Source organism: Petaurus breviceps, unplaced genomic scaffold, assembly GCF_028583685.1.
Source record: "Petaurus breviceps papuanus isolate PSGF00001 unplaced genomic scaffold, PetGlider_PUasm1.0 90734, whole genome shotgun sequence".
NCBI lineage: Eukaryota > Metazoa > Chordata > Mammalia > Diprotodontia > Petauridae > Petaurus > Petaurus breviceps.
This window is the reverse complement of record NW_027187327.1, coordinates 9,498,449-9,511,172: the sequence shown is the minus strand read 5'-3', so window position 1 is coordinate 9,511,172 and position 12,724 is coordinate 9,498,449. Positions and strand designations below refer to the sequence as shown.

At 33.6% G+C, this 12,724-nt stretch overlaps 1 protein-coding gene across 4 annotated transcripts in view; it reads left to right on the top strand.

The window, feature by feature from the left end:
• Positions 1 to 12,724, top strand: part of MYO6 (myosin VI) — a 244,702-nt gene that overhangs the window by 186,399 nt on the left and 45,579 nt on the right. For all 4 annotated transcript variants that reach the window (XM_069066992.1, XM_069066990.1, XM_069066991.1 and 1 more), the window contains 5 exons: positions 589 to 719; positions 815 to 892; positions 6,015 to 6,144; positions 10,050 to 10,140; positions 10,828 to 10,978. In XM_069066992.1, coding sequence (XP_068923093.1) covers positions 589 to 719; positions 815 to 892; positions 6,015 to 6,144; positions 10,050 to 10,140; positions 10,828 to 10,978 — 581 coding nt within the window. The remainder of the gene's footprint in view (positions 1 to 588; positions 720 to 814; positions 893 to 6,014; positions 6,145 to 10,049; positions 10,141 to 10,827; positions 10,979 to 12,724) is intronic.

Here is a 12,724-nt window from a genome sequence, read left to right as displayed (position 1 = left end):
TGAAAGCAGTAGAATTTCCTTTGCCAGTTGATTTGTTGTGATTGGGTTGTAGGCTTTTTGTAGAGAATAAAACTTTGATATATTCAACTTCAGTTCTCTGCCAATTTAATTTATTTGTAACTATAAATTTGCTGATTAAGATTAAAGATCTATTAAGTAATTAATTTTTCCATGCTTCAAATTGGGGTTTTTAATTCATTTTCTGTCATGGACCTCTTTGGCTATTAAGTAAAGTCTGTGAATGTAAGATTACAAAGGAAACCAATTATATTGAAATATAGATATTACAGTTTTAAAAAATAAGTTTGTAAGTTAAGAACCCCTGCTCTAAACAAAGTTCTGCTAAATAAAATAGTTTTAGGAATCTAACCTCCTAAATTAAATTTGTCCTATATATTATGGATAAAGCTACTAAACAGAAATGTTGGGAAGAAATACACAAGAAATATTATTTTACTTCCTAAATATTTGGTCTGAAATCGCTATTTTAGAATTATTTTATGTGTAAAGGTTTTGCTAACTTGAAAGTGATCCTTAGGCCTTTGTGAATTATATTAGTAGTAATTTGTGCCTGTTTATGAATGTTAGGTATGGTGTCTGTTTTGGACCTGATGCAGGGTGGTTTTCCATCTCGAGCCTCATTTCATGAGCTCTATAACATGTACAAGAAATATATGCCAGATAAACTTGCTCGATTGGATCCAAGACTCTTTTGCAAGGTATTAATAACATGTATGTTTAAACTACCTTTCATTGTTTTGTAAAGTTTATTAAATGTTAATGATTAACTAAAAACTATTTTTTTGTCTTTTAGGCTCTTTTTAAAGCTTTGGGTCTAAATGAACATGACTACAAATTTGGATTAACAAAAGTGTTTTTTAGACCTGGAAAGGTAAATAAATATTTGTATATTTGCTTTTTTTAAAATGATGGTTTATATTTTTATTTTCATCCTGGTTATTTTTTTTTTTTTACATACTTGCATCCCCCCTTCACTCCATTGAGCTCTTCCTTGTGATAAAAAAAATAAAGTAAAGTGAAACCAACTAACAAAACATTCACATTGGACATCTTATGCAGGCAGCTTTTTACTCCCATAGTCCTCTACCTATCTGTTAAATACATTTATTTAAAAATAGATCAGATGGTAAAATACTCTGAATATAAAAATGAAGTGATTTTATAGATACTTAATTTTAACTGTCTTTAATCTTAAGTATTAATGTCTCACAGATCATATAATTTCCTTCCCTCATATGCAGACACTACTATGTATAGTATACATAAATGTATACTGAATTTCCTTGTTTGCAGGAAAATTTACAGATTCATAGAGTATTTTGTCAAAATACAAACACATATTTCCTTCATATATAAACATCATATTTAAAAGACTCGTAGTTGTTACATTCTGTAAATTTACCTGTTTAGTTTTTCAGTGCTTATATCTGTATGATGGCATTCTTTCAAATATTTTAGAAGTAGTCTTCTGACCTACATCCATTTTCTTTTGCTTCATCAGGTAAACAGTAAGCTGAGCAACAGTACAGAATAGAGGTTTCGTCTTGGAGGCAGAGAGAAATTGGTCTTGCCCACATGCTAGCTTTGTGACCATGGGCAAGTCATTTGGAGTTGTAAATCTTTAATTTATGGACAGGTTGCTGATTTGTATCTCTGAAGGGAAAACCCAGGAGTTTTCCACATTAAGCTCTAAGCTCATGGGGTCATTACAAAAACCCCCAACAAAACAAATGAGAAAAAAGAACCCTATTTACTAAACATGTGAAGACAGCTGTTAATTCTAGTATATGATCATGTAATACTTTAAGCACTATTTCTCCTGGAGTGATGGATTGAGGGGCAACCTTGAGACTATGGTATTTTTCGATAAAGTGGTGGTTGTTGCTTCCATTTAATGCCTTTTCTAGATGTGGCAAAACCTAGACTTTTTTATCTTTAAGTGTTTCACAAGGTTCACTAGCCAGAATTGATGTGTATAGTATGTCTGAACAAGCTATTGTTTTGTATAAGAGCAGGATTATGTTTTCTGTTGCATTGGCAATATTGATTTTATTGCTACTTATCATTTTCTTGGCATTTTAAGCACCTCACTTACATTAGGAAGATGCCTCCATGAAGCAGTAACTCAAATGTCAATTTTCTGGATTATAATAGTTCAGACTTAATTTTTTGTAGGCGAGACTGAAAAAACTAAGAATGATGTTTAGTTCTTAGAATTGTAAAGAGGTGATAATGAAGTACTTATCACCTTGTATCTTAAACAGCACCTGAATATAAGGTAAAATAAACTAAGCCTTAAAATGTGAAAATAATTGGTTACACTGGGGAAAGTGGGTTGGCATTCGGGTGTGGCTAATCATGACCCTCTCTGATAATTAAGAAATGTTAATTTCTTTATGGGACTCCTCTGCCATTTGTAATCTTTAAGCTGGTTGGGGCTTATGGATGACAAGCTGATGTCCCAGGGGTTAATGGCCCGAGTGGTAACACCCCCTTCAACCACACCTTTAAACTGAAAAGTACAAGGTGAGTTCTAGGGGTGTTGCAGCCTCCTGGCCACATGTGGCCCTCTGGGTCCTCAAGTGAGGCTTTTGACTACATCTAAACTTCACAGAACAAATCCACTCAAGAAAAGTATTTGTTCTGTAAAACTTGGATTCAGTCAAAAGGCCATACCCAAGGATCTAGAAGGCCTCAAGTTCCCCACCCCTGGGGCAGATGGTAACAGTTATAAAAATCAATACAGTATGAAATAAATTACATAGTAAAATCAATACAGTAGAAACCATTTAAAATTATTTTAAATTAATTTTATTTTTATCTTTTCACAAGGTGATATAAAAATAGTTAAAAATAAAATTATCTACCTCCATAGTTTATTTTAGAGAGTTTAGTGAATGTTGAATAACACTTTTCAGTGCAGTATAATGAGAATTATGTCAGTGTTATCAGAATCTAGCTAGCTGAATCACTACCTAGCTATATATCTTTAGCTTTTATCAATTTGCCCATGATTACAGAGCTAGTGTTGAAGGTGGGATTCAAAGTCTGGGTCTCTGCTGATTTCTGGTCTAGTACTGAGTGCCCTTTCCACTGTGCTTTCATGGCTTTCTACATTGGTGAACATTCCTGAAACAGACATTAACATAAAATAATATAAGTGCATAATAAAATAATTTAAAAGGTGTGAAAAATTGCTTTTTGAAAGCTTAAGAGAAAAGGGCTTTATTGACTATTGAGATCATGGAGCAGATGGAATTAGGCCAATTTCACAAGACCACATGTTGCCCTTGGTGGGAAAGACCCAAAGTCTCTCCTCTTATAGCACAGTGTTTCACCAGAATCTGTCATTGGATTCCAAACAAGAGAAAACAGCCAAAAAGAAATTTCAAGATTGCAAATATAAGAAACTTAAAAGGTGCACAAATTGACAGAAATGGTCAAATGGATTTGGTTTAGAGTGAAAGATAATAGATTGATTCAGTGTGCTAAGTTTGAAGTGTTAGTGGAGAGGTGTCTTGAAGGCAGTTGGAGAAAAGAGTTTGGAAGATAGCTCAGAAAAGGAGATAGAGTTGTGGGAGCCATTTGTACTAAGGTGGTAGTTTAGATGGAAATGAAATTGCCAAAGGGAAATGTAGAAGAAGATGGCAGCAGAATGGAATCATCTTAGAAAGAAAATTGACTCAGCAAAGGAGACCAAGAAAGGGCATTTGGAAAGGTAGGTGGAAATCTAGGAGAGAGAGATTGTATCTTAAGCCAGAGTTGGAGAAAGTATCTAGAGCTGAGAAGTGTTTAACAGTGTCAGATACTGCAGAGAGGTGAAGGAGGATAAGAGTTGACAAAAGCCCTTGGATTTTGTGGTTAGGACATTGGTGACTTTTGAAAGAATAATTTCAGTGGAGTGTTGGGGATGGAAGCTTGGATGCATAAAAATGATGAAATAGAAGTTTTGGGTATAAACATTTTATTCCAGATGTTTGGCAGTGAATAGGAGGAAAGAGATGGGGGTAATGTGTGGATATAATAAAATGGTTAAGGCAAAGTTTTTTTTTTAAGGTTGGGGAGACCTGAGCTTTTTTGTAGATCAGTGGAAAATTGTGATGGAGAATGACAGGTTACATCAAATTGTATGGGATTTTTAAAAAGCTAGATTGGCTTAGTTTTCATGTAAAAAGAAATGAAAATTTTTGTATGAGACTATAGCTATAGAAAGTTTGGGATATTGGTCTGAAACTATCGTGAAATTATGACACACTCAAAAACAATCTTTAGGATTGGTACCTATTTGTTTATCGTTTGTCTCTTTCTCCTAAAAGCATAATATAGATCAAACTTCTTCATGTTTTAATATTCTAATTAGGTTTCATTTATTAAAATTTTTGCCTGTTTTTCTTTTAAGTTCTTTGTTGCTTAGCATAATTTTCTTAAGACATAGAACTTATGGGATCCATGTTAATTTATATGGCTGAATTATATATTATTTAGAAGTGTTAAATCTATGAATTATGTCCATGAAGTCATTCTTAGAAGGATATTATTGCTTACCTCTTCATCTGTAGGCTAGTAAAATTTTAAACATCACTCATAAACTTGAAGTAAAGCCAATGATCATTGTTTGACTAAGCAAAAATAAAACACTAGGAAAGATATCTGTTGCCTTGAGGACAAAATTAATTCAGATAAAAATCAGATTGACTTTAAATGTGATTTTGTCTAGCACATACTTACTATGTGTACACTTTTTTGTTGCTCTTTTACATATTTTCATCATAGATGGCCTAGATCACCATTCAAAAAAAGAAAAGAAAAAATTAGAAGATGGAAATTTGTGAAATATCTTTAGATGACATCTCACATGTTTATCATCAGCTATTCCCCCCTTTTCCACAGGAACAGTAATTAAGAAGCATTGGTTAGTAGGGGAGGCAGACTATGCTAAATTAAATACTTATTGATTGATGGGTTTTCTTGAGGATAAATAACCTAATGGAGGAGTAGAAAGCCTAATGAAAATTTCAAAGACCTTTAACTTTTAAATTATTACTTTTAATTTAATTTTAGCAGACCAATGAAAAATTTTTAATGTAATGACTGTGACAGAAATCACTAGAAGTTTAATTTGTCAAAAGGATAAAAAAATTACTTATTTATTCTAGTGTCAAAGCTGTTTTCTGAAACTCCAGTTTTCTGTTTAGATGGTTCAGAAGAGATTTCATTATTTTATTCTTTAATACTATAGTGTTTTTTCTGCTTTCATTTTTAATGTAATGGATATTTAGGAAGCATTTAAAAAATCTCCCACTGAAAAAAGAAAGCAATATTTTTGGAACTTCTTGGTAGAACATTATAGAGTTCCTAGCTTGGAATCTCTGAACTTGCTTTAAAATAAATTTTGATAATTCTGTATCAATATAATTGGTTTCCTTCATAATCCTACATATTTTATTTTGTGCACTCAAAAATATTATTCTGAGAATTGGTCCTTAGGTTTCACCAGACTGCCAAAGGAGTCTGTGGCATAAAAAAGATTAAGAATCCCTGTTTTATATCTTGTTCTTTACATGAAACAACTTCTTTAAATCTAAATTTGATTTATATTGTTCTTAGTTGATGAAAGGAAAGGAGCTGCAGTGATTTCTGTAGAGGGAAGAGACATTATTTAGTTAATAAGCCATTAGGCTTTTTTTTTGGTAAACAAGTAGCAAAAATGTATAATTTCAGGTTTCTCATTTTTCTTCTGTATTTACCTCTTTATTAATGAAAATGATTACAAGTAGTAACCAACCAAAAGGCAGGACAGCTTCTAGGGGAAAGAAAGGAGGCAAAGCCTTTGAATAATCTGTAGCAATACCAAATGAGCAGTGAGCAATGAAATTGACATATACATGTGATGAGAAAATTCTGTAGTTTGTCAGGTCCTTACCTTACTATCTTCAATATTTTCTTATTTAACAATTACTCTTTGAAGTTATAATCTTTTTCTATCTTTTCAGTTTGCAGAATTTGATCAAATAATGAAATCAGACCCTGATCATTTGGCTGAACTTGTTAAGAGAGTCAATCATTGGCTTGTCTGCAGTCGCTGGAAAAAAGTTCAGTGGTGTTCACTTTCAGTCATCAAATGTAGGTATTTCCTTCAGTGTTCTTCCTCTGTATGTGTGTTTTTGGATACTTTTTTGGGTCATTTTTTGGTTGAATTTATAGTCAAACTGAAATAAGTCTCTATGAATGAAAATAGTAACACTTTTGAACTTGTTAAATGTACCAATACAATAGATTTAGGATAGAATAAAAATATGCTGTAGTTTTATGTGAATAGCGAATTACTTTTATAGACTCAGGTAAATTAAACAGATCAATTCGTAATCCTTAAGAACTAGTTCAGAGCAATAAATAAATGTATTAAAAAAGTATTTATTAAACACTCTGTGCACTAAGACCTATACCAAGTGGTGGGTGATGAAATAAATACTAGGTGTGAGAAACAACAAAGTAGACCAGTATAGTTAAATCATTCAAGGAGAGGAGTAAAGTGTAACAAGACTGGGAAGGTAGGAAAGGACCAGGTTGTAAAGGGCTTTAAATGCTAAACAGAGGATTTTATATTTGATCTTGGAGGTAATAAGTTTATTGAGTAGAAATGATCAGGATTGCTTTAAGAAAAATCACTTTGGCAGCTGAGTGGAAAATGTCTGGGAGTGGGGAGACCTGAGACAGGATGACTAATTAGAAGGCTATTGCAGTAGTCCTGGGGAGAGGTGATAGGAACCCAAAGTAGGTTGGTGGTGTGAGAGTGGAGATAAGAAATCCTATAGAAAGTATGTTAAGAAAATAGAAACAGCAATATATTGGATACACAGGGTGAGTGAGGCTGGGGAAATAGAAGTGGTGAGGGGGCTTCTCATGTAAACTGCCTATTATTCTAAAATGCCCATATTTAAACTTGCTTTAGGACAACCCCCTGAAGAACATATACTCAACTGCCTATAAATTCTGTATGTTTAATTGACTTGTGCCTAGTAAAGATTTCTTTTTCTATTCTGTGACTATAACTTAGTTGAAAATCAGTTACAAAAGAACAGGAAGAAGGCAGTACTTATGTCTTGACCCCTCCACTCATTTTCTTGTAGGAGGGCTTCAGATACCTCTCTTATTCATCTTTTTTTCATTGATGATTAGGCTCAAGTTTGCAGGTTATATCACCTTGGATTACATCTTGAGCTTCTCAGTTCTTTAGAACTTATTATTACATTGTCTTCAGCAGTTTCTGGTGGGTGTAGGGTACTCTTGTGTTATTTGAATTTCATTTCCTTTGTATTTGAAGTTTTTTCTCCTGGTCCTTTGCAACATTTTTTGTCTATCATTGGAATTCTTAAATTTATCTCTATGTGTTCTAGAGTTTGCAGCATTGAGATTTTGTTTTGAGGCAACCTGTGGATTCTTTCAGTTGTGTTCAGAAGTTCTGGTCAGTTTTTCTTTTTTATTTCTTGCATTAAAGTGTTTAGGTTTTTTATTTGTTGTGTTCTTCTGGGAAACAATCCTTAAATAGTCTTTATAGATCCTGTCTTTGAGATCTATCTGTTTTGCTTGTATAGAGATGATTTTTGAAAAACATTATTCCTTTTTAATTTATTTCTTCAAGATTGTCCTTCACTTCCATGTAAAATTTTAATTTCGAACCAGTTATTTTTCTCTTTTGTTTCTTTGCTGAGAATTGTCAACATTGATTCAAGTTTTTCTGTTCTGTCAATTATTTCTATTGTGCAGGACATAATTTCTATTTTCACAGTTTTTATTTCTCTCTTAAGCTATGTAGGATGAGATCCCATTCTGTTGTGATTCCACACTCTCTTGGGAATCCATAAGATCTTCTCCGTCATCAGGTGTTGATTCGCTTTCCTTTGTCTTGCAATATTTATTCATAGATGTCTGACCTTGTTTGGAAAATCTGGATGCCATATTCTCTTTTGTTATTTCTGTTATCTTCCTTGTTAGTTTATCTATTTATGCTCAAGATATTTGAGTCTTATTAATTATGAGATTATTAATAATTTCAGTCTTTCCCCTTTATATTCCCTTATTGCTGATTTTTCTGACATCTTCCACTTTGAGGGTGGTTTTTCTAGGGTCTGGACATTAATGTTGTCTCAGCATCCTCCAACACTGGATAATTTATGTTTTGCTTGCTTTGATCTCTGCCCCAAGTGATGTCTTGGGTAACAAAACTAGCCACAGATGAATGCCAATCCTCTTTTCCTCAGGCCTGGTGGACCCTCCTCCCTCTTCCCCTATATGCTGGCATGCTGCTCCAGTTCTGTCTGTTCCTCTGAGTCCTGTTGCAGCACAGCATGCTTCCATGCTGCCATCCCAGGCAGAACAAGCATCAGACCTTTGGCTTTGTGCAGATCGAGAATGGAAGGGCAAAGTTCTGTTGCAGATGTCTGAGTGGGTTTGGATTTATGCAGTCCTTCTACAGCATCAAGCAGCTTGTGGGGAGTGGGTGCTGAGAGAACCCTTTAGGGTTTAGGTTTAGCCTATTCTCTTGTTAGTTTGTTGGGTTAATGTCCTTAAGGTTATTGGTGTCTTAGACCACAAAGTTAGCCAAAACAGACGTTGGGACTCCTTTTTCTTCAGTGGATCCCTTGAGGTCTGCACCCCAGTGCTGTCTTAGCTTTCTCTCATGCTCAGGAATTCACTTTACACCGGCCTCAGTCCTTTCCCCAAGGCACTTCTGTAGAGACAGAATTGGTTTCAATGAGATGCCAGTCCTCTTTTCTTCAGACCTGCTAGAGCCACACACATGATCATGCCCTGACCTATTATTCTCTGTGCAGTTTCTCTGTATTTCTACCTCCTCAGCATAGGGCATCTGTGTGTGTTTATGTGCATATGTGTACATGTGTGTTGGGGAGTAGAGTTAAATTCTTTTACTTGTTGCCATGGCATAGTAGGGTGAGGACAGAGGACAGAGAGTCTCCTGATTAAGACAACAGTGCTGCCCTGCCAGAGTGTGGGGGCTGATGAGACTGAGTGTTTCAGGGATTAAGAATTAGCAGACTGCTGTTAATTTATTAGGTTGTTACCTTGTTAGAGTTCTTGACTTCTTAGCCTGTGAATCCAGCTGAAATTAGTTTACCTCTTGCACGTAATTATCATTTTGAAAACGTTTCAAAGATCTGAGGGTTGGAGAAAATGTTCAGTCCTTGATCTTCACTTATTTTCGCAGCTTTGCTTTATACCTGCTTTTTAGCTTCCTGTTAATTGAAAGCTCATTCCAAAATTACAAGTACTTGAAGATGAGAACTGCTTTTGGGAAGGTGGTTCTTATTTTATTAAAATAAGATGTCCCTTGGTGGGAACAAATAAAAATGTACAAAAAAGGTAGTTTATTCTCTACAAGTTTCATATATGTAAGACTTGCTTCCCATCAAGATCTTAAGCTCCTTGAGTCCAATGCTTTTGTACCTCTGTTTCCTACTCAGGATCTCAATAAATAGTTAAAATTGGGGAAGAAAAGATTTCTGTATTACCAAAAGTCAGGTCTCCAGGGGACAATGATGTACTTAGAAAGTCCTATTAAATATGTAAAGAGTTGTTTTGTTAATTGGATAATTATTTTTCTCTTCCCTCTCAGTTTTCTAAGAAAAATACTACCATGGTTATTGGTATAGTTTTTTTAAAAAAAATTTTTTATTCCTTCCTGTTAGAAATTGTTTTGCCCTGAACCAAGAAATTCTTAGGTTTAAAATTTTTTTTTAAAGTTGATAATAGCAGTTAATTTGAGTTTTATTGTAGAATAACATGATAATATTTTATTTAAAATAAGAATCTAACCGAATTTTGTTGCTTTTTGTTTTTAGGTATTGTAAAGAATTAGAATGATGCTACATGTTGTGATTTTATAGTTGGATTAAAAATTGCCTTTTTCTTGAGCTTGTACTTTTAAGGGAATGAATATATTTTAATAATGTTGTTTGTCTAATTAAAGTGATTTAATTTAGTTTCTGCCATCTTATTTATTCTTATAGTGAAAAATAAAATAAAATATCGTGCTAGTGCATGCATTAAAATACAGAAGACTATTCGAATGTGGCTTTGCAAAAGAAGACACAAACCACGGTAAGATGGATTTTGGCTAAGTTCAGTAATAAACTAATAACTAAATAGTGATAATTTCATCATGCAAAAAAATCTGGAAAATAAAACCTGAAAATATTTTCTCATTTTATTTTTAGGAAATAGTCTTTTTGCCTTTTGATATTTATTTAGATATTATTTTACTAAGATTATTTTGGTACCTGATGTTTTTTTGGCAACTTTTTTTTCAGTGTTAAAAACAAAGCTTTTTCAGAACAGTTACTGTCATTGTTTAATTACTAATGGTTCAACATTGATGCAAGATCTTCTGTAAGAATAATAATAGTAGTAATAATAATATTTAAATCTTGCTTATAGATTGAGTGCTTTTTTTAAAAATTTGAACCTATTGTATTAATTTTGACCTTTACAGCTTTTGGACTATAAATAGCCCCTGATTGCCTAAATTCTTTCAAAAGTTTTTAATCTATTTGAAAAGTAATTCAGAATTCAGAGCTGCCATCTAAAGAGTGAATCATAATATCCCATTGCTGACCGTGTTACATGTAGTCCCTTGTATGATTGTTTTTATGTCGCTCACATTTAGAAAGGGAAATAATAAAAAAATGAAAGGAAACCTTTTAAGACTATTTTTCAGTGTTAATGAAAATTATGTTACTTGTTGGGTAGGGAGCGACATTAAACTCTAATGAAGCATTGTTTCCCCAGCATTGATGGTCTTATCAAAGTGCGTACACTGAAAAAAAGACTTGACAAATTTAATGAAGTAGTGAATGCTTTGAAAGATGGAAAACCAGAGGTGATCAAGCAGATCAAGGATCTTGATGTTTCTATTGATGCGTTGATAGCTAAAATTAAGGTATGTAATTTCAGTCCAGATGACTTACTTACTTTAAGATTATGTTATGATATTTTTAAATAATTGGTGATATTTGTTGATGAAACTTTGGCTGTGAAAATTGTTACAAAAATAGTGCATTGTATATTACAAGTTTTTGCATAATAGGAACCTGAAAAGATAAGTACCAATTGAACTTATTCTCCAGTTTTAATTGGAAACAATAAGACTGTGCTAATATAGCACTTGTGAAATCTGTATTTTTCTTTTTTTTTGTCTCTTCCATTATTGTGTTTGAGAAGACAAAGTACTTCTGAAAGATATAGGTAAAACACTAAAAAAAATAGACATAATAGTTTGGAGGTGGAGAGCCTATACTTTTTGTGTCTTTTTTCTGAGCTTGGGATAAGGAGGTAGGACAGAAGTGGCCTACAGCATCTGGAAATTGAAAAGAATTGTAATTATCTCAGATTTGGAAGGGACCTCAGAGGTCATCTAGTTTCATAAAAACCTTTGCAACCTACCCAACAAGTAGTTTCTTCTGGAAGACCTTGTGGTTTTTTTCCTAGTGGAAGCCTAATTTTGCTTTTGGATAGCTTTAAGTTTTTGAAAGTTTTTTCTTATATCAAGCCTAGGTTGGCCTCCTTTTTAAAAATTCTGATCCTAACACTCCCCCAAATTAGAACATTTTCATCTGCATAACAGAATGCAGTAAAAGGATTATATATGAAACAGTGAATCCCTATTTCATATAATGCTACCCAAACTGTCCTGCCTGCTTATAATATACCTTCTGAACTTCCTTTTGTTCTCTTCTGTGCATTTTTAAAAAAAGTGTTTAAATAGCTCTCTCTTTTTTTCTGTCCTTATTAATAACTTCTTTTACTAATCCCCTTTAAACTGAAAATGAAGGGGGCAGGGAACACCCATGTAACAAATAAGCAAAGTTCAATATGTTCAAGATCCTTTGGAGATATTTGTGGTCCTTTCACTGATAAGAGTTCTTGAGGTTTTCAAAGTTGAGTCCTTTACGGTATTATTTTCTTAAAGAAGTTGTTCTCCTGGTGCAGCTTACTTTACACTGTCAGTTCATAGTAGCCAGGATTCCCTGAAATCATCTCTTTCATAATTTATTGTTTTATTTCTTTTTTATTTTTTTAAATGCTTTATTAACTTCTGATTTACATCATTCGCTTTTTGCCAGATTTTGAGTTACAAATTTTCTCCCTGTTTTTCCCCCACCCATCCCCCCAAAACAGCAGTCCCACAGGATATCCCCACCTCCAATCTGCTCTCTCCCATATTTTCTCCCATACCCGTTTTGACTTTTCCAGTGGATCTCTATGCCTCAGTGCCTGTATATCTTATTTCTTAATTACATGTAAGATGGTATTAATAATAGTATTATATATATATATATATACACACACATACACACACACACACACATATATATATATATATATATATATATATATATATATATATTTGAATATTTGATTTTAAAACTTTCAATCCCAGATTCATTCCCTTCCCCCCCTGCCACCCACCCCCACTGGGGAGACAAGCAGTTCAGTATAGGTTGTACATGTGCGGCTAATGCAAAACAATAACATAGTAGATATATTGTAAAAGACTGACTATATTTCCCTCCCTCCTATCCCACCTCCCACTTGTTCTATTCTCTACTTTGATCCTGTCCCTTTTCAAAAGTGGGTGCTTCCAACTTCCCTCCCCCCCAGCCTGCCCTCCCTTCCATCATCCCCC